We start from the raw sequence: 19,764 nt of genomic DNA, 5'->3' as shown, positions 1-19,764 counted from the left end.
CACAGAGCCTGATGCGGGGCTCAAACCCACGAACCGTGAGATCATGACCTGAGCCAAAGTTGGATGCTTAACTGACTGAGCCACCCAGATGCCCCAACACATTCCTTCTTCCTCCAGCCTTGCACTGTCCCTCTGGTGTCTGCTATGGTCAGAGCATCGTGAGCCAGGTGCAGAGGCGAATGTTTTCTCAGGCTGTCAGCATCACAAGCACTGTAGGGGAAGGGTGGTTTTGAAGCCGGAAGAGAAATTGGTATTCAGCTTACTGATTAGAAACACGTAGCTTTACTGGGCCTTGATTTCCTCAGTTGTAAATGGGAATATACTTCCCTATACACCTCACTGGCATATTCTGAAGGTTAGGTAAGAGGGCAGATATAGGTGCATGTAGTGTACCATAAAAATAAAAGCGGTTGAGAATCAGCACCCCACAAATACTTGAATTTACTAAAAGAGGTATTGCCTAGAAGAAATGTGATCATCTTCAAATCTGTACTGGTTTTGAGGCTTAACAATGTATAGTACCTCCTCATGTCCTCCCCTACCCTTTTTTATTCAGATCCTATTAATTTCTGAGACACGGGCTTTAAGAGTCTTCTAGGGAAAATGAGCAGAAAATTGTTTTGCTTTGCTTGGTAAAGTATGGTAATGGCATATGTGCAGGATACATGAGTCACATGGAGGTGCTTTGAGCATGACGTTGACATTGCTGCTGAGACAGTGACCCCGAGGGTGTGCACGCTGAACCAAGTGAAGCCAAAGCAGAGGGCCTGGCATGTGCCCACTGAGGCTCATACAGGTGTGGAATTCCTATGATGTCTCTTGTTTTACCTTGAACACGTGTGCAGAGTTTGCACACGTGCATCCATGATATGCACGTTTGTTTTAATATAAAAATTCCCACAAATCTTTGAATGCGATTTGATGGTCTGTTCTTTTTTTTATTTAAAAAAAATTTTTTTTAACATATATTTATTACTGAGAGACAGAGCATGAGCATGGGAGGGACAGAGAGAGGGAGACACACAGAACCTGAAGCAGGCTCCAGGTTCTGAGCCACCAGCACAGAGCTGGACACAGGGCTCAAAGGGCTCAAACTCAAAACCCGCGAGATCATGACCTGAGCCTAAGTCGGACGCGTAACCGACTGAGCCACTCAGGCGCCCCTCATGGTCTGTGTATTCTGTAGCCTCTTGTACTCTACTCCTCCCCGCAGTGTATGGTTTGCTTATTTGGAAAGGACCAGGAGTATATTGTTCAGATTTTCTTTTTTGTTTTCCCCTCCTCATCACCGTGTCTTCTGGAAGAAAGGAGATGTGGAGGTCTGAGTTGAGAGTGGGAAAACTGGCAAAGTAAAATCAGAAGGAAAAGAGAATCACTGTGCTTGATACCATGAAAATGACAAGCTCCTTACTGCTAGCAGAGATGCGGCCTTTGGTATTTGCGGTCATGGGAAGTATAAAATGATCTTTGCTGTTCTACTTTCTCCTTAGGTTCTAGGTCCCAATGCTACTGCCAATAGTATCATGGCTGCTTACCAACAACAGAAGACTGCAGTTCCTGTTCTTGGTTAGTATTTTTTCTCCAGATTATCACAGAACTAAGCAGAGGAGTATTTTTCTGTAAGTGTTAAGATGATCAGCAGTATGAGGAGAGATAGGGTATTGATTACAATTTTCTTTCAATTTTAGGACTATATTTTTAGTAAAATCGGTTTAGTGTTTCTAGTAAGAGCAACCCGAGGGGTAGGGAATCCAACATGACATTAAACGTATAATTTTTTAAAAAAATTATCTTGATACCATCTTGTCTGTACCCTGGCATACACTTGTCCATACAGGCACATCACAGTTGGAGTCTGAGTCTACATAGTCCATATATTTTAAAGATTCTTCTGAATTATCATTTTTGGCTGTTAGTAGTTATGCATTGCATCTTGGGGACGTTTTCATAGTCCTTACTTAAGAACTGAACCTTTTTAATCATCTTCAGGATTGACACTAAACTTTGAAAGCAAATCCAAAGAATGCTAGCATTTTATTTGCATTTCCTAATTCCTAAAATGTTTTGTTTTGTTTTGTTGGTGGGGGAGATGATTCCTGATTAGATTGCATAGCCCTTAAAGTTAAAAGCCCTTAAAGCCTTTCTTTTTTAATTTGGTTAGAAACTTTTGACACATCAGTTTGGTACCTGAGTATTTACCCTTCAGGTGGATCAGTCAAGCATACCAACAACCTCTTAGCTTTCAAACATTAGTGACCTATTCTGAAATAATTGGTAGTTTTTGCTACTGTTATTTGCATTTTCCAGCATGTGACAGGCAACAACATTCTGAATTTTTTCCGTTTAAATGCTATTCTATACTAGCATTCTGATGACATTTGAAGTAGCCTTTGGGGTTTCACATTAAGTTTAATTTTAACAGCTTATGTTGCTGCCAGGAATAAATTAACTACTTTCCATCCCAGCTCAACTCCTATATCTGGACAGTAACTACTGTATTCCTAGCTCCCCTTCTTCTTAAAGGCTGACAGGCTGCTTTTGTTACCAGTCCCAAAGCATACACTTATTTCTGAGATGCTAAAAATTCATCTTAGACTTGAGGCAGCTTAGTAATTGTTCAGTTTGTACTTTGTCCAATCCAGTTGTGATTTGTGCCCCACTATCCTCATTCCTGGCCAGATGCTGACCTTCCAGTCAAGTCTAGTCAACTGCTTTCTCTAGAGTAGTTTGGTGGCTTTATCAAAGAGCACTCTCATTTTCCAGCTCAGCCTTAAAGACAGTAATATTCTGAGGCTCGTTATCTGAATACATAAGTATTATCACGTCCTTGTGGGTATTACAAGATAGTGTAGGGAAAGAGAGGGTCTCATAGTCTAAAAATAGGGAGAGGAACTACTGACAAAATTAGTCCCATGCAAATATTCCTCAACTGCCCCTCCCCCAGCTAAGGGGAGTTTAGGCACACTCACACTTCCTGCTGCTGGGATCCAGGACTTGATGGGCATTGTCTCTTTCATGCTTACAATGTGTTATCATACAGATCAGTTACAAGTCTTACAAAAATGTAGAATTTCGTAAAATGGATTAAAATGTTATCAGAGAAGTGCTTGAATCTTCATAGCGGGCTTATTAGTTACAATTGATAATAACAAAGTAAGTGTTCCAAATGAGGATGATTTGACAATCAAAAAATTAAGAAAACTCTTGGAAAAATTGATAAAACTCTCAAAGTATTTTTGTAAAAATAACTCTTGTAGCTGTGAAATTCAAATGTGGAAAGGTAAAAGATGTCATGTCTTGTCCTTATACAGTTTGCCGAACAATTATGTTTTCCTGCCAAAAAGTCAATACTTGGTATTCTTAGTTAAGTATAGAAATCAAACGTAGTTGCGTCTATAATTTTTTAATAAAATAGAGTATTTTGTAATGTTTTTATAAAAAAGATGGTCTCATTTAAAGTTTAATCAACTGTCTCACATGGAATGATGGGCCTTGCTGATAATGAATTTCCAGTATCAGTATCCTGAAATAAGGAAAACCTCCTATGGTATTTTTATTTGTATAGCTCTTTGGGGGAGTAGAAAACACTTATTGTACATGAAATTATCAAACTGATGTGAATAGTAGTGAAAATCTGGATTGTACAGAAAATTACGTCAAAGAATATTAAAATTTGATAATTTCTAGTATATGTATTTATGTGTAATATGGCAATCATGTTTTTAAACACATTTTATTTTGAGCATTTCTCTCATGTTAAATGTTATTTTTTTTTAAGTTGATTTATTTGGCGGGGGGCTGGGGGGTGGGAGGAGTGGGAAGGAGGGGCAGCGAGAGAATCCCAGGCAGACTCTGCACTCATGCAGAGCTCATGAACCGTGAGCTAAAACCAAGAGTCAGATACTTAACTGACTGAGCCACCCAGGTCCCCCTCACGTTAAATATTCGTGAAAATAATTTTTAATGTCTGTGTGGCTCATATATACAGGTGTACTTTTGTTGGCACTTTATTACGAATAGTGCTGAGAAAGAACACCTTTATATGTACATATTTTCTCACATGTCTGCTACCTATAGATACCTCTTGCTACCACAAATCTAATTGAAAGAGGGACTGGGTGGAGTGTGTGACTCTTGATCTCGGGGTTGTGGGTTCGACCCTCACGTTGAATGGAGAGATTGCTTAAAAAATAAAGTATTAAAAAAAGAAAGAGGGCCTGGGAGTTTTAGAGTTTGAGCTAACAGTCATAATTTTACCCCAACCATCTTTCCCTCTTCCATTTGCTTTTTTCTAAAAGTAAGGACATTTTTTTTTTTTTTTTTTTAAGTAAGGACATTTTTATTGATCAGTATGTTTGTAGAATTTTTTTGGTCATAAAATATTTTCTCTTGGCTAACTTTATTTACCGAATAACATGCCACCACTTTTTTTTTTACTCTTATAATTGAGGTAAATTTTGTAGATAGTGGAATGTACAGATCTTAGGTATACAGTGTGATGAGATTTAATGATCATATACAGCCTTGTAACCACTACCACCACCCTCTCCCATTCAAATCTAGAACATACTTCTACTTTGAATCACTCAGTGGACATTTTTTCTTATATCCTTCCACATGCCTGAAATGGAAATTCCTCTTCTTGGGGCAGGGCCTCTAGGCTGTGTTTCTTCTGACTGAAGGTTGCAAGGGTAACAGACATTAGCTCTGGTCTGATGTTTATCTTGTAGCTGCAAAGCCCAGTCGTCTACTTTCAGGCTAGAGTTCCTGCCTCAGCTCCCAGCAACAAGAGAGTGTGTCTGTCACAGTTTCCCTTTCCTTTCTTTTAGATGCTGAGCTTTTGATACCCCCAAAGATCAACAAAAGAACCCCGTGGAAACTGAGCCTTCTAGAGTGACTGGCCCCAGTTAGGAGGACCCCAGCAGAGACTGTTTTCCTTCCGCTCCTCACTCCTTGAGGCCTGGCTGTTGGGAACTGGGAAGAGTAAGACAATAATCTACCTTAGCATTGTAGAGAGCTGCTCTATACAGCAGACCTAAGCAGACACCAGGCAGTTCCATTTTATGTTATTTTGTGCCTAACTTTAATCATTAGCAAAACTTTAAGCTTTAACCAATGTAGCATCAGTTTGTACAAATTACTGTTCTTTTGTTTAGTGCTGTGTGAGAGCATGTTTTTGGTATTTACGGTAATCAAAAGATTGGCTTTCATACCTAGCTACAAGTCTGATTCATTTTGGGACCTTAGATAAGTCACATAATTGATTTGTGCCTCAGTTAATTGGGAATAATGTTTCATGGCTTCTCCCTCAAAAGTGTGAGGAAAAGAAAATAATATTTTTAAACTGTTATGTACCTGGAGGAGAGCATTATATATATACACAACGTGGCTGTTCTGTCAACATGTAGTGACACTTAATCACTCAAATGACTTCTTCACCTTGAGCTAAAGCAGAATATAAAGCTAAATATATCCTTTGAAATTCTCAGCGTTCCTATGCTGACAGCTGTTATTTTGTAATGTCTTACCAGGTTATGTGCTTCTAGTTAGTTACAACTGCATTGAGCTCCTGTCACTACAGTGTTTACAGGGACTCTCTTTACTGCCTGTGACTTTTCTGCTAGAGAGTTAGTAGTGTCAGAGCTGGAACAGATGAGAATTTCTGTAACAGTATCAGGCACATTTGGTATGGTGAGCAGTGTACACAGTTGTAAGTTACTCCTTTTTCTCCAAATAATTGCTGCTTTTAACTAAAAGGTTTATTCTGTCAGTGTCTAGGCCATTTCATTTATTTTTCTTTATTGTGCTTCACTGATCTCCGTCTTTTAGTTATTTTCTTTGGAAAAAGTGAGGATGTTTTCTTTTGGGTAAATCTAGAAAAAGCTCAGTTCATTTAGACAGCAGTTTTGTGGCTGATGTTTGGGTAAGGTTAAAATTTTCTTCCATGCTTTTAGTACCAGAACAAGACCTTCATGACTGCACATGAACTGAGAATGCTGCCTTCGGTCCTCGGAATGTGGATATGCCCAGAATTGTAATGAAAGATGGTCCCTGAGTAGCATGGTGTTGACTGTAGAATCTAGGTGTGTTTGCTGGTGTAATTAAGCTTTCCTATGTGTCTGAAAAATTTCACAAAGTAACATTAAAAAAGATATCTCCTGCCTTGTAGAAATGTACTTTTTGACTTCTGCCCATAATGGATTTGCTATAATTGAGTGCTCCACACTGAAAGGCTGAAAGTGCTTTGTGACTACTCTTTGTCCTGGGTAAATGAACATAGTAACTTAGATGACATCCTAATACAATGTAGTGCTCTTGCTATGGATAATAGTGAAGGCATCCATGCTTGATGCATTGGAAATAGAAGTGGATTGGTAATGGTGTGACTTTTTATGGATGTCCAGTTCCCTGAAGATAATGTATTGAAGCAGCAAGAAAGAATTTGTGTGAATATAAGTTACTGTCAATTGCTATCTCTTTCCTGTGAGCAAGATGGAATTTTGTTCATTTGGAGAAGCAGCAGGCTGGAGCAGACTTTCTGAATTGAAGGCAGAGTCCAGGAAGAATTTATGGGGAAAGTGCAGTGTATGGGAGGAGGAGAAACTCCTAGAAGTGATGAACACATGATTTGGGGGAAGGGTTCTGTCAGGGTTCTAGAAAAGAATATATAACTCTTCCCCCAAATTTGGACTCTGTCCCAAAACAAGTTCATGCTGCAATAAGCTAAAAAAAACCTCAGTTACTTTGTTGGTTCCATTGATTAAGCTTTGCTTGGATGCTCTAGACATCAAGAGGCAACTTGCAGAGGACTGTCTCCTACAAACAAAGTCCATTTTAAATTTATACTTTAGAAAAACTGAGGCAGGAGGTAATATTTTCATTATGTGTTTATGAGTGTAGCTTGGTGTAGTTTCTTAGTACTGCCACATATTTTTAAGTAAATTCATTTTCTGTACATGTCTACACATACATATATTCACACATATTTGTGTATGTACACACACATGCTCACCTTTTATTCATAGCCATAATTGAAGGTTTTTGTTTTGTTTTTTTAAATGAGTAAAACTAATGAGTCTTAGTAATTTAAGGTGATTATCAGTTTGGGGAACAAAATCAGCTGTTTTTTCTGCCTCCTGTACCAGTCCATAAGCTTCTGTGCTTCACTAGAAGCACCACCTGGACAAGCCCTCGGGAGTTTCTGGCTGTCCTTCCTTGTCTGTTGTATTTGTTAGTAACTGAGGTGAGGAACCTGAACATCTTAAGCTAGGTAACCATTAATCTCCGAGATGCTGTAGACCAGTCAAAGCTAATACGGTGACATCTGGGGACACTGAAGACCTGCTCTTGATTTCTGTGTTTTCTATGCTCCCTGAGCCCTTGCCTGTGCCTCATGCCTACTCCACCATTAATCTTATTGGCTCTAAAGTCCCCCACATTTTAAGGCCAACAGATGTTCTTCTGGTATACAGGAAAGAACAAGGCCTTGAGTCCACCCATCTTAGTGCCCTTGGACAAAGACTTTTTTTTAAAATATAATTTATTGTCAGATTGGCTAACATACAGTGTGTGTACAGTGTGCTTCTGGTTTTTGGAGTAGATTCCCATGGTTCATCGCTTACGTACAACTCCCAGTGCTCACCCCAATAAGTGCCCTCCTCAATGTCCATCACCCATTTTCCCCTCTCCCCACCCCAAAGATACTTAATCTCACTGAATCTTGCTTTCCTCCAACCTTGTGTACCCACTGGCACTATTGTGTACCTTAGCACTATTGACATTTTGGGTCATATCATTCTTCGTTGGAGGGAGCTATCCTGTGCATTATAGGATGTTTCGCAATAACCCTGGCCTCTACCCACTAGCTGCTGGCACTGTATACACCCCCACTCCTGTTCTGGTAACCAAACATATTTTTAGACATTGCCAAATGTCCCCTGGGCGTCAAAATTGCCTCCAGTTGAGAACCACTAGGCTAAGATGACTTTCACGTAGTTACCAAAACTATTCATAGCACTCTCTCTCTCATTATTTATTAATTAATTAATTAATTAATTTTTATTATTATTTTATTTTATTTTTTGGTGAGGATGGCTTTCTTTCCTACAAGGGGAATTGTGTAAGGATCAAGTGAGAATTCATACTGTTTTGAAAAGATAAGTAGTTGTTCAGCTTTATATTGGTGTTTTTCCTTTTTTTGGTATTTTTTCATTTTTTTTTTCAGGTTTATTTATTTTGAGAGAGAGCTTGCAGCATGAGAGGGGGAGGAGAACAGAGAGAACCCCAAACAGGTGCCATGCTATCACTGTGGAGCCCAGTGCAGGGCTCGATCTCACAAACCATGAGATCGTAACCTGAGCTGAAATCAAGAGTTGGGCGCTTAACTGACTGAGCCACCCAGGTGTCTCTGGAATGTTTCCATTTTAAAGTGCAGCAGAACATTTAGGCCTACCATGGCCTGAAGATTCCCTCCAGAGCCACCTCCCATGCTTCCCCTTCATTAAGACTCACCTTTTTGGGGATCCTTGACTTGGGGATCATAGATACTTAAGGGATTTAAAGACATATGATTGGTTTTCTCTGTAATCCCATTTTATTTTCTAGATTTTAAAATATTATTCTGGGGTGCCTGGGTGGCTCAGTCGGTTGGACATCTGACTCTTGATTTTGGCTTTGGTCCTTCATGATCTCACATGGAGCCTGCTGAAGATTCTCTCTTTCTCTGTCTCTCTCCCCCCTCCCCCTCTCTCCATCTGCCCCTCCCCCACTTGCACGCAGACACTCTCTCTTTCAAAAAACAAACAAAAAATATTATTCCTAGGTGGAGCCCATAGGTTTTACCACCCCTGCTGGAGGAATTAAACAAATTTCAATCTGCCCAGTAGTGTTCATGGAATGTTAAGAGTGGTTTGGGCAGAAACTGAGGTTGATAAGACCTTAAACTTCTCTCTCAAGTCAATGTACCCAACTTCTAGGTGATCCTTTGATACTTCAGGATAAGGTTTAGTCATCCTTGGTCAACTGTAGGAACTCCACATGCCCTTCTATGTTGTCTTTCCTTCTCTACTCCAGCTTGCTGGTGCCAGTCAGCTGTGCCTGGATCAGGTCTTTCAAGGCAGATACTATGAAGATGGCTCTGTAGGGCTTTTCCCTGGGGATTGTAGAGATGCCGTACCTCTCCTGTGAGTGCTTGAATGTGTACTTTTGGGTGTACATATGACTAAGAAGCATGGTTAAGACTTTGGGGCTCCTGTATAAGAGGTAGAAGTCTGCAAGGTAATTCTAGCTAGCTCTTGTGGTCATCTCCCAGAGGCCAAATTCTAGTGTTTGAGTGTTTATCTCTGTTTTGTACATCAGTTGTGTGAAGTAGGCATTTGAATTCAATATTATAGGTAAGTAGACTCAGATCAGAGTTAGGTGGTAGTGAAATCAGTTTTAAATCACAGAGTTCAAAGCCCATTTCCTTCTATTTGATGCTGCTCCCTGCCAGTGTTCAGATGCTGAGGTTTAGACAGGGCAGAGAATGTATTGGGGACTATTCTAAAAAATCTGTGTTCCATTTACAAACTGACCCCACAGGACCACCACAGAACGTGCCTGGGCCCTGGAAGGGCTTCTCTGGTTCTGAGGGCTGTGCGTTCCTTCTGGCTCCTCAGTTGTGTTAGAATGACCAGCATAGGGAAGGTTCCTATCATCCCATACCCTTAGCCCCAGAACTGGCAGCCTCTATCCTCGCCCACCCCAGATTCTAACTGTATATCCTACAGATTGATGAGGAATCCCATCTAGTAGGAGATGAACAGCTGTATAGCTATCCCCTTCAGACACACACGCATATCTTGCTCATAATATGCCAGGTTTCAGCAAGCAGCCACCATGGTGGCTTGATAGGAACTGGTATTGAGGTATGACTCACGTTCAGAACTAGAAGTACAGTTAGCACAGGGATCAGACACCCTCATCAGCTCTTTACAAGCCTCCACGAAGCATGATATGTATTCTGCTGCTCTATGGGAAGTTGAGCCATTATAGCATACTTCCTATTGCTGTTTACCAAAAGAACTGTTCTTACATGCCCTAACATACTGTCTCCTCTCTCTTCATCACATGCCCCTCCTGAGCAGATTTAACAATGAGATAGTTCCTATAAAGGGAATACACAAAAGGGACAGAATAATGTTAGAGCTAGTTGTTTGTCAGGAATGTTTAAGCAGGCAGCACGTAATATATGTCTTTGTTGTGTCACCACCCCTCCCACTCTTGTGTGACAAAAGTATATTTTAAGGTACATGCTGCATATTGTGAAGTTGTTCTTACTAAGTCAGGAAATAGAGAAACACTGTGGAGGGAACACGAGGATTGTTTAATACTACAGGAGCAAACATGCGGGCTCAGCTCTCTGTGTGTATGGCGGGCGCTCACTCAGCAAAGCGGATGCATGGCAACCATGCTTTATCAGAGTTCAGAAGCACCTTCTGTACAGGAAGAAAGGCCCATGTTCCTGGTACTCAAAGCGGTGGACCCACAGTGGTTGGAAGCCCTGAAGCGATGCCAGGATGGAGCCGCCCGTCCATACTGCAGTGTCTCTTTCGGGCAACACATTTACCTGGGGGCTGTCATTGGGACACATGCTGCTCAGCTCCTTCTGCAGCCGGTTAGGGAATCCACTGAGCATAGTGCTCCCCCCGCAGAGCAGGATGTTCCCCATGAGATCCCGTTTGAGGGCAATGTCACACTTGTTAAGGCAAGACACTGTCTGGGTGTGAAGCCCCAGCTGCATGGACTTGATCAGAGAAGGCTTAAAGAACATCTCTGCGCAGAGGAACCTTTCCTGGCACAGCTGTATCTCCTTCCCATCAGGCAGTATGTACTGGATTGTATGCTCAGTGGCAGGGATTTTCTTCTCTTCGATGGGGTCCAGGGCCACAAAGCAGCATTTCTTCTTAATGTCCTCCACAATGCCTATCTGGTCCTCGGTGAAGCGTTTCCCCGAGTTATTCATCAGGCCCATCAAGTAGGCCGTCAGGTCAGAGCCCGCATAGTCCAGCCGTCCGGTGATGCTGGGCAAGGGATAACCCTCATAGATGGGGACCACGTAGGACACGCCGTGGCCAACTTCCACCACTAGGCCTGAGGTCCTTCCATAGGAGTACATGGACAGGCGGGATTGATAGGCGATGTGCATTGCAGGAGTGTTGAAGGTTTCAAACAGCATTTCAGCGTACTTCTCCCTGTTGGTGTGTGGGCTCAGGGGTGGGTCTGAAACCAAGACCGCATGCTCCTCTGGGGCGATCTTCATCTCTTGATGGAAGAGATATTCCCAGATATCTTGCACGGAATCCCAGTCCACGATGATGCCATGTCGCAGAGGATTAAGTAGCTTGAGACGAACCTCTGGATTGATGAGCTCCCGCCCCACGAATGTCTCCTTGCGATAGTCCCCAGTTTTAGCCGTCTCCATGTAGGGCTTCCCCACTGTTGTGGAGATGTTATGGGTGGGCTTTGGCAGCCCGGCAAAGCCACATTTGCAGTAGCCAGTGCCGAGGTCCACAACCACTGCTTTGGTCACCTCTGCCTTGGGTTTGTCCTTAACCGTTCTTGAGTTAGTAGGTTCTTCTGGCTCTGAACAGTTACAGCGGACCCACACCGCCCGCTTTGCCGGGCCATCCTTTAAGGAGGCAGTCTGGAGGATGTGTGTCTGTGGGGAGACCTGTTCACCTACTCTCTTGGCAGGCCCGTCCCCGATGACTGCTGCCTGTGGAGCCCACATGCTATCAAGAGCCATTTGCTCTCAGAAAGTTCCTCAATCCCACAGGCTTCAAGGCCTGAAAGGCTTATATCAGATGGCAACTTGAGAAATTCCCAGCGATGACATCACTGATTATGACATAATCTGGTGACCTGGGTTTTCTAGATGCCGGGAACCTGTGTCCCATGTTGGGGTGGACTTGTTTCAGAGGTGACTTACCTTTTTCTAGATTTTGTAATAAACCTGATTTAGCCAACCAGTTATTTATTGATCACTTGCAATGGGCAAGGCAGCTGGGAATAAAAGGCAGCCGTGGAGAAAAAAAACAATCTCTGCCCTTGTAGAGTTTACGTTCTAGTCACTGGGGGTTGGGAAGAGATAGAAAATAGCCAAAACAAAGAGATGACAGAAAATGTTAAGGGCAAAAAGAGAAAAAGCAGAGAAAGAGATTGGGGAAGGTGGCTGTGTTAATGTGCCTGGGCAGAGGTCCCTGAGAGGGTGACACTTGAATGAAGACCTGAGGAGGTGAGGGACGCTGGGTGCCACGTGTACATCCTGCATATCGGGAGCAGCAGGTGCAGATGATGGGGGTGCAGCTGTGACTGATGAGTGAGAGAAGGGGTCAGCAAACTAGGGCCTGCCTGTTTTGGTAAATAAACTTTTATTTAAACACATGCTCATTTACATCTTGTCTATGGCTGCTTTTGTGCTACCACCACAGAATTGGACTCATTGCCACAAAGACTGCATGGCCCACAAAAGTGCAAATTTTTACTATCAGGCCCATATAGAAAAAGTTTGCTGGCCCCTGAGTTAAAGGATCCCCAGACCCACGTGGCCGAGTGGGGAGAGCAAGGAAAACTATGAGCGGGGAGGAGGGGCGGGAAGGGTGAGCAGCCCACATCCATCCTCTTGGGCCATGACTAGGACTTTGGTTCTGACTCTGCGTGAGATCAGAAAGCACTAGGGAGTTTTGAGCACGGTGGACACTACCCAGTTTATTTAGCAGGACTAATTGCTGCTCTGGTGACTGAGCACTTCTGTCTCCCTTGTTTCTCAGGACAGCCTGCAGAAGAATAATTTTTAGGCCCATATCTGTGCACATAGTCCATGCAGGTTGGCAGCGAGATTGGACCGTGCAGAATTGCACTGATGAGAACACTGAGGCTCTAGGGTGTGGAGCTCACCCATGGATGTCCATCCAGCGGTGGCCAAGCTCTCCCAACTCTGACTACTTCCCAGGGGTGTGGTGTGGACACACCTTGGTGAGACCCACAGTGTGTCTCTGAAGCTGCATGGCCACCATCTCACGTGCCATCTCTGAAGCTGGGCACATTGGTGCTGACACCGGTCACTGTGAAAGCATCCCGAACCTAGCTTTTTGTTATGTAGTCCCATACTTTTCATAAAAGAGCAGTCATTACAATTACATTACAAGTAGGTGGGCCTACTTTTTAAGGAGGTTGCTGGGGGTGCTGTTGGCTCCCTGAGGGGTGTGAGAGAAGAAAAGGACCAAGTCCAGTCTTGTGACTGCTGATGGGAGCAGTCAAGGTGTCCTCTCAAAGACAAAGTCACAACTTTTTGGTTTGGTGGGTAGAGGATGAGATGGTGTTGAATTTTGGGATAGGAAAGTGCTTTTCTGTACACCTGGCTGCTTGAAAAGTTGTTTACTTGCCTCTGCTGTTCAGTAGGGATTTGCATGGCCAACTTGGATTGTTTGACATCATATCAAAAGAATGTTTGTGTAATAACCAAAGGCATATTTAATTTAGAATGACCTGTTTTTCCTTTGCAACCCTCCTCTTGAATTCTGACAGATCTGCAGCTACATAGCATTTAAAAAAAATTCTTTTTCTTAAGGTTTATTCATTGTTCAGAGACAGAACATAAGTGGGGAAGGCTCAGAGAGGGAGACACAGAATCCAAAGCAGGCTCCAGGCTCTAGGCTGTCAGCACAGAGCCCAGCGCGGGGCTCGAACTCACGAGCCATGAGATCATGACCTGAGCTGAAGTCAGATGCTCAACCAACTGAGCCACCCCGGCGCCCCTGCTTAGCACATTTTTATTGCCCTGGATTTCTCTAAAAGCATGTGCTTACAGTTTTCTATGGCCGCTGTAACAAATTACCACAAATTTAGTGGCTTAAAACACAAATTTATTATCTACAGTTCTGGAGGTGAGAAGTCCACAGTCAGTCTCAGCTAAAATCGCGCCATCAGTATGGCCGCATTCCTTTCCAAGGTCCTAGGCGGTAATCGTTTCCCTGCTTTTTCCAGCTCCTAGAGGCCACCTACATTCCTTGGCCTGTGACCCCTTCAACTTCAAGGCCTCTCTGACTTCTTCTGTTGTCACATATTCTGGGACCTGACCCTCCTTTCTGCCTCTTAGGAAAATCCTTGTGATTGCTTTCTGCCCAGTCAGATGATGCAGGGTAACCTATCTCAAACTCCTTAACTCACATCTGCAAAGTCCCTTTTACCATGAAAGCTAACATTCACAGATTCCAGGGATTAAGATGTGGACATCTTTTGGGAGCCATTATTCACCCTGTCACCAGACCTTTCTTCCTACTTCACTGAGAGACTATAGCCTGACAGGCTGTTTCACACGCCCCTCCCCCACTGCCCATGCTCGCCCCTTCTTAGCTCCTTCTTTCACTAGGGGTGGGAGAGGTGCTGTGCTGGCTTAAAGCCAGTTGTCCCATCTTGTTTGTAAAGCCCAAGAGTACAGGGACTCTCAGGGTCCACACCACATCCTTCAGGCTAAAGTTGCTGGACATTTTTTACTCCTTTTATTTCACTTCTCAGGATTTTGCATGCTTGAATGCTCTTTCGTAAGTGAAATCCTTTTCCCTTAGCTTCTATGTACCCCGCCCCCCACTCTCTTGTGTTCCTTCTCTTGTGGTCAGGACACAGTTAATGGTATTGATGATGGGAGAATATGGAGACTGTTGGCACACTGCACCCAAAACCTACAGTCCGTGGCATGCACAAGCCCCCATACTTGTCACTAGCCATCTAAGGTACTTGTGGGCTCCCTGGGGTCTCTGGTGAGGTCCCTCAAGGTTAGAGGCACCCTGTATTGCTCAAACTATCTTGGGCCACATTTTCTCACCTACTTTTGCTCCTCTAGCCCAAGGCTAGAAAACCATGAGGTAACCCTTCTTGAAAGCAACCCTGAGGCTCTCCTGTAATGGAAAAAGACAACTGGGAAGATGAGACCAAGAAACACATTTTTCCCCGAGCTGGTATGCTTGCTCTGGTTTTTGGGACTCCACACACCCTTAATTTTTAAAAGAAATGTGAACTAGACCCCTGTAATTTTAACAGCTACAGAAGGGAAGAAAGAATCTAGTAAAGAAAATGCCAAAGCACAGTGTTTCTTATGAATTACCTGGAGGAGTTTGTTTTTGTTTTTGTTTTTTGAGGGAAGACAGTTTGGGGTGGAGGGTCCTATGGAAACCTAATGAATTTGTCTGTTGTGGATGACAGACACTGTGGATCTTTTGCTTTGGCACAGGTGAGGGATTCATCCCTCTCCCTCACTCCCCACATCTAGTTAAATCATCTGACATAAATGCAGTGTTTGGGGTTAAAAATGTCATAGGAGTAATGAGAGAAGGCCTCAAATGCTAGAATAAGAGCTTGGGTTGAAGTGAGGATAGTTGGGGAACCAACCAAGTAGATGAGATTCTACCTTTTAAACTTCTGTAGAACCTGTTCCTCCTTCTCTTCCTCATTATCACAGCCTGGCTTAGATCACCTTCAAGTCTTATAAGAATATCTTTAGTGGTGTTTCAGGTCTCAGAGTCTTGCCCCTCTCTACATTACAGCTAAACACAAGTCTTTTTCAAACTTTCCAGAAGTCTGATCTGACCACCCGCTGCTTAAAGTCTTCATTGGTTCCCCATTGGTCTTCCATTTATTTTTTTAATTTATTTATTTAAATTCAAGTTAATCAACTTACAGTGTAGTATTGGTTTCAGGAGTAGAACTCATCCCAACACGTGCCCTCCTTAATGTCAGTCACCCATTTAGCCCATCCCTCCCCCACCTCCCCTCCAGCAACCCTTAGTTTGTTCTCTGTGTTTATGAGTCTGTTATGGTTTGCTTCACTCTCTGTTTTTATCTTAGTTTTCCTTCCCTTCCCCTATGTTCATCTGTTTTGTTTCTCAAATTCCACATATGAGTAAAATCATGTGTTATTTGTCTTTCTCTGGTTGACTGATTTAGCTTAGCATACTCTCCTCCATTTACCCCAAACTCTTACTCCTAGCATTTGAGGCCCAACCTAGTTGGCTCCATTACCTCTCTAGCCCCATCTATTTTTCCAGACACTTAACTATTAAGTGGAACCTTCCCACCATGTCCTCCCGCATCACCCCAAGCCTTTGCTCAGGCTGTGCTCTCTGCTTGGGATCCCTGTCCCTCCTCCTAGCTACTTGACAAATACCCACATACCCATTAGCAGTCGACTTAGCATCACTTCTCTAGAGAACCTGCTACTCCCTTCCTTCAGTAACCACTCTTTCCTCGTATACTTTTGTTCTCCCAGTAGACTTCCACTTGCAAACCTCTCTGTCCATTCTGTCCCACCTAGACTGGACACTGCTGTAGCCAGGGTTCTGTCATCTGTCGCCAGCAGGCTGCACTGGGCTGGACCTGTCACAAACCCCAATAAGTGTTGAATGAAGGGACCAAAGTACTGTTGAGACCCTTATACTCTTTAAGACCTGGCGAACTAGAGTTGAGTGAACTTGAGAGAAAATACACACTTTTGAAGAGCTGTTTGCTCTTGGGCAAATCATTTAAATTCTGAGTCTTCATTTCCTCAGCTCTGCCCTACCTCAGGATTCTGTGTAGTAACATATGTGAGGTACCTGATACTGTGCCTGGCTTACTGTAGGGGCTCAAATACTTCTCACCCTCCAAGCCAGGAAGCAGAGGAGGAAGAGGTGTTCAGTCAGTGGGCGGGGCATTAGGGACGTAAGGGGAGGGCACAGAAGCCTAAGACCCCAGTGTGCTTGGATTTCTACAACTGCTGGCTGCCTGCTCTGTCTTGGAGACAAGTGGAGTTAGGTAGATGGTGGTGGGGGTGACAGATCAAGGACCTGCCAAGGCCAGGCCCTCCCCGGGCTGCCAGAATGGATCAGCCCTCAGTGACATCACAATCCTCAGGGGTTACCAAGGCACTGCTGGAGGCGAACCCTCTTATTTCTCCCCACGGAGCTCTAGGATGTGGATGTGAGAAAGGTGAGCAAAGAAGGCAGATGGCGACGAGGAGCAGCCCCAGCCCCATGCCCGTGGGCACGGCTCAGGGTGATCCTGGAGAGGCAGGAACACAGCCGGGTCCTGATGCTGGCATCCGGGAGACTGGGTCAGCCACTCAGCTGAAGTTGAAGCCCAAGAAAGTGCGCAAGATCAAGGCACTCATCATTGACCTGGGCTCCCAGTACTGTAAGTGTGGCTACGCGGGGGAGCCGAGGCCCACCTACTTCATCTCCTCCACTGTGGGCAAGCGCTACTCCGAGGCCGCCGATGCTGGCGACACCCGCAAGGACACCTACGTGGGCCACGAGCTGCTCAACTTGGAGGCGCCCCTGAAGCTGATGAACCCACTCAAGTATGGCATCGTGGTGGACTGGGACTGCGTACAGAGCATCTGGGAGTACGTCTTCCACACGGCCATGAAGATCCCCCCCGAAGAGCACGCCGTGCTGGTCTCTGACCCCCCGCTCAGCCCCAGCAGCAACCGGGAGAAGTATGCAGAGCTCATGTTCGAGACCTTTGGTATCCCTGCCATGCACGTGACGTCCCAGTCGCTGCTGTCCATCTACTCGTACGGCAAGACCTCGGGCCTGGTCGTGGAGAGCGGGCACGGCGTCTCGCATGTGGTGCCCATCTCGGAAGGAGACGTGCTTCCGGGCCTGACGGACCGCGCCGACTATGCCGGGAGCGACCTCACCACCTACCTGCTGCAGCTGCTCAACGAGGCCGGCCACAAGTTCACGGACGACCACCTGCACATCATCGAGCACATCAAGAAGAAGTGCTGCTACTCGGCACTCGTGCCTGAGCAAGAGCTCGGCCTGGGCCTGGAGGAGGTGCGCGTGGACTACGAGCTCCCCGACGGCCAGCTCATCACCATCGGCCAGGAACGCTTCCAGTGCGCCGAGATGCTCTTCAAGCCCACCCTGGTGGGCAGCAACCAGCCGGGCCTCCCCGCGCTCACCGCCGCCTGCCTGGACCGCTGCCAGGAGGCGGGCTTCAAGGAGGAGATGGCCGCCAACGTGCTGCTGTGTGGTGGCTGCACCATGTTGGAAGGCTTCCCTGAGCGCTTCCAGAGGGAGCTGAGCCTCCTCTGCCCCGGGGACAGCCCTGCAGTGGCCGCTGCTCCTGAGAGGAAGACGTCCGTGTGGACTGGCGGCTCCATCCTGGCCTCCCTGCAGGCCTTCCAGCAGCTGTGGGTCAGCAAGGAAGAGTTTGAGGAGCGGGGCGGGGCGGCCATCTACAGCAAGTGCTGAGCGGCGGTGCCCTGGTAGGCGAGGCCTGGCGGTCAGGTGGCCTCCGGCCACTCTATACACATTTACTGAATTTCACATAAAACTTTAACGTGCACTGGTTCTTGTGTGGTCTGGATTTCTTGCTCTAGTCTGACAGCAGGTGGTGGGGATTTGGGCTTAGAAATCTCTGCACCTTTGGCTCTGCTGGGTCAAGAGTAGCAGGTGGGCGGTGGGGCAGGGGGCTGTGCCTCACTGACCCATCCCCCTGAACCCCCAGCATGAAGGTGACATCGTCTCAGAGCCCAGTGTGTTCCCTTAGCCCCTTGGACCTCAAAACACAGCTCAGCGACATACTGCTTGTTTGTCTGTGGGCCAAGAGGCAAATAAAGGCTCATATTAAGGGACTAGCTTGGGACCCATTGTCCGGTGGGGGTGGGAGGCTTAGCCAGGTGTCCTGTTTCTGGCCCTGATGGTCACATCTTCCTACTGCTGCACACAGCTTCATCCTTGCTTGATCTCCCAGGCGCTCTCTCTCACCCCTCACTGCCTGCCCTTTCCAGGGGCGTAGACCATGGGCATGCATCTTCTGATTGTGAGGGGCCATTTCCCTACCAACCCCAGCCAAAACTGCAGCTACTTTTACACTCACAGAGCAAAGCCACTGAATCTAGAAAAACCAGAAAGCCCTTTAGAAATCATGTGATTCTCTCCCTGCTGTAGACATGGGGAAACAGGACCAGGAGGGAGGTGCCTGTGTCAATGGTTGAGCCCAAGTTTTCTGACCTAGGTTATGATTGTTTCCAGAAGGGCAAACATGGTTGCTTTAGGGTGAGCTGCTGTAACAAAATATCATAGACCAGGTGGCTTGCAAACAATAGAAGTTTATTTCTGGATGCTCTAAGTCCAAGATTGGGGTGCCAGCATGGCTGTGTTCTGGAGAAAGCCCTCCTCAGGGTTGCAGACTGCCCACATCTTGCTGAGTTCTCACATGGTGGAAGGGATTAGGGAAATCTCTGAGGCCTTTTATAAAGGCACTGATCCCATTCATGATGGCTGCCCTCAGACCTAGTCAGTTCCCAAAGGCCCACCTCATACTGTTAATCTTGGACATTAAGTTTCCAACATGAATTGGCCAAGGGGGATGGTGGGGGGTGGGGAGTCTAGAGCAATGGTTCTTCATGGTTAGCAACCATTAAGCACTTACCAAGCACCTACTGTGGATGGAACCCAGAGCTGGAGACAGAATGACCAGAATGTGGCCCTTCCCTTGGGATTGCACACAGCCAGTGGGAGATTGGGTGGTCACCCATGTTGGTAGGGAGATGAGGCCTGAGCTCAGTGTTTCTGGGGTGGGAAGGTGGAGGTGGTGTATTGGAAAGCTGTAAATGAAGAAGGGCTAGGTGGGGTGACCACTTGGCTTCAAGACTGAGGGTGAGTGTCATGAGATTTCAGTTGAGGGATGAATGTCCAGCTACAAGAGGGTGGCTCCTTCCTATTTCCCTGCTCCCTTCTG

General features: G+C 45.4%; 3 protein-coding genes across 4 annotated transcripts in view; 2 read left to right on the top strand and 1 right to left on the bottom strand.

The window, feature by feature from the left end:
- Window positions 1-6,162, top strand: part of ELP1 (elongator acetyltransferase complex subunit 1) — a 57,927-nt gene extending 51,765 nt beyond the window's left edge. For both annotated transcript variants that reach the window (XM_040481909.1, XM_040481908.1), the window contains exons 36-37: window positions 1,491-1,566; window positions 4,830-6,162. In XM_040481909.1, the coding sequence (XP_040337843.1) occupies window positions 1,491-1,566; window positions 4,830-4,897 (144 nt within the window). In that variant the 3' untranslated portion in view covers window positions 4,898-6,162. The remainder of the gene's footprint in view (window positions 1-1,490; window positions 1,567-4,829) is intronic.
- Window positions 4,874-18,369, top strand: ACTL7B (actin like 7B). The gene is made up of 2 exons (XM_040481915.1): window positions 4,874-4,983; window positions 16,978-18,369. The coding sequence occupies exon 2, from the start codon at window positions 17,019-17,021 to the stop codon at window positions 18,270-18,272; it is 1,254 nt and encodes a 417-aa protein (XP_040337849.1). The 5' UTR covers window positions 4,874-4,983; window positions 16,978-17,018; the 3' UTR covers window positions 18,273-18,369.
- On the bottom strand, window positions 10,463-11,785 carry ACTL7A (actin like 7A). The gene has a single exon (XM_040481914.1). The coding sequence runs from the start codon at window positions 11,783-11,785 to the stop codon at window positions 10,463-10,465; it is 1,323 nt and encodes a 440-aa protein (XP_040337848.1).
- Window positions 18,370-19,764: the final 1,395 nt, after the last annotated feature.

The sequence above is a fragment of the Herpailurus yagouaroundi genome, unplaced genomic scaffold (assembly GCF_014898765.1).
Source record: "Herpailurus yagouaroundi ecotype Mexico unplaced genomic scaffold, PumYag 160, whole genome shotgun sequence".
In the NCBI taxonomy this organism is placed as follows: Eukaryota; Metazoa; Chordata; class Mammalia; order Carnivora; family Felidae; genus Herpailurus; species Herpailurus yagouaroundi.
This window is presented reverse-complemented; position numbering and strand designations above follow the sequence as displayed.

Bases quoted from the DNA above. Each gene is read 5' to 3' on its own strand.
- ACTL7B (XM_040481915.1), top strand. From the start codon at position 17,019: ATGGCGACGAGGAGCAGCCCCAGCCCCATGCCCGTGGGCACGGCTCAG.
- ACTL7A (XM_040481914.1), bottom strand. From the start codon at position 11,785: ATGGCTCTTGATAGCATGTGGGCTCCACAGGCAGCAGTCATCGGGGAC.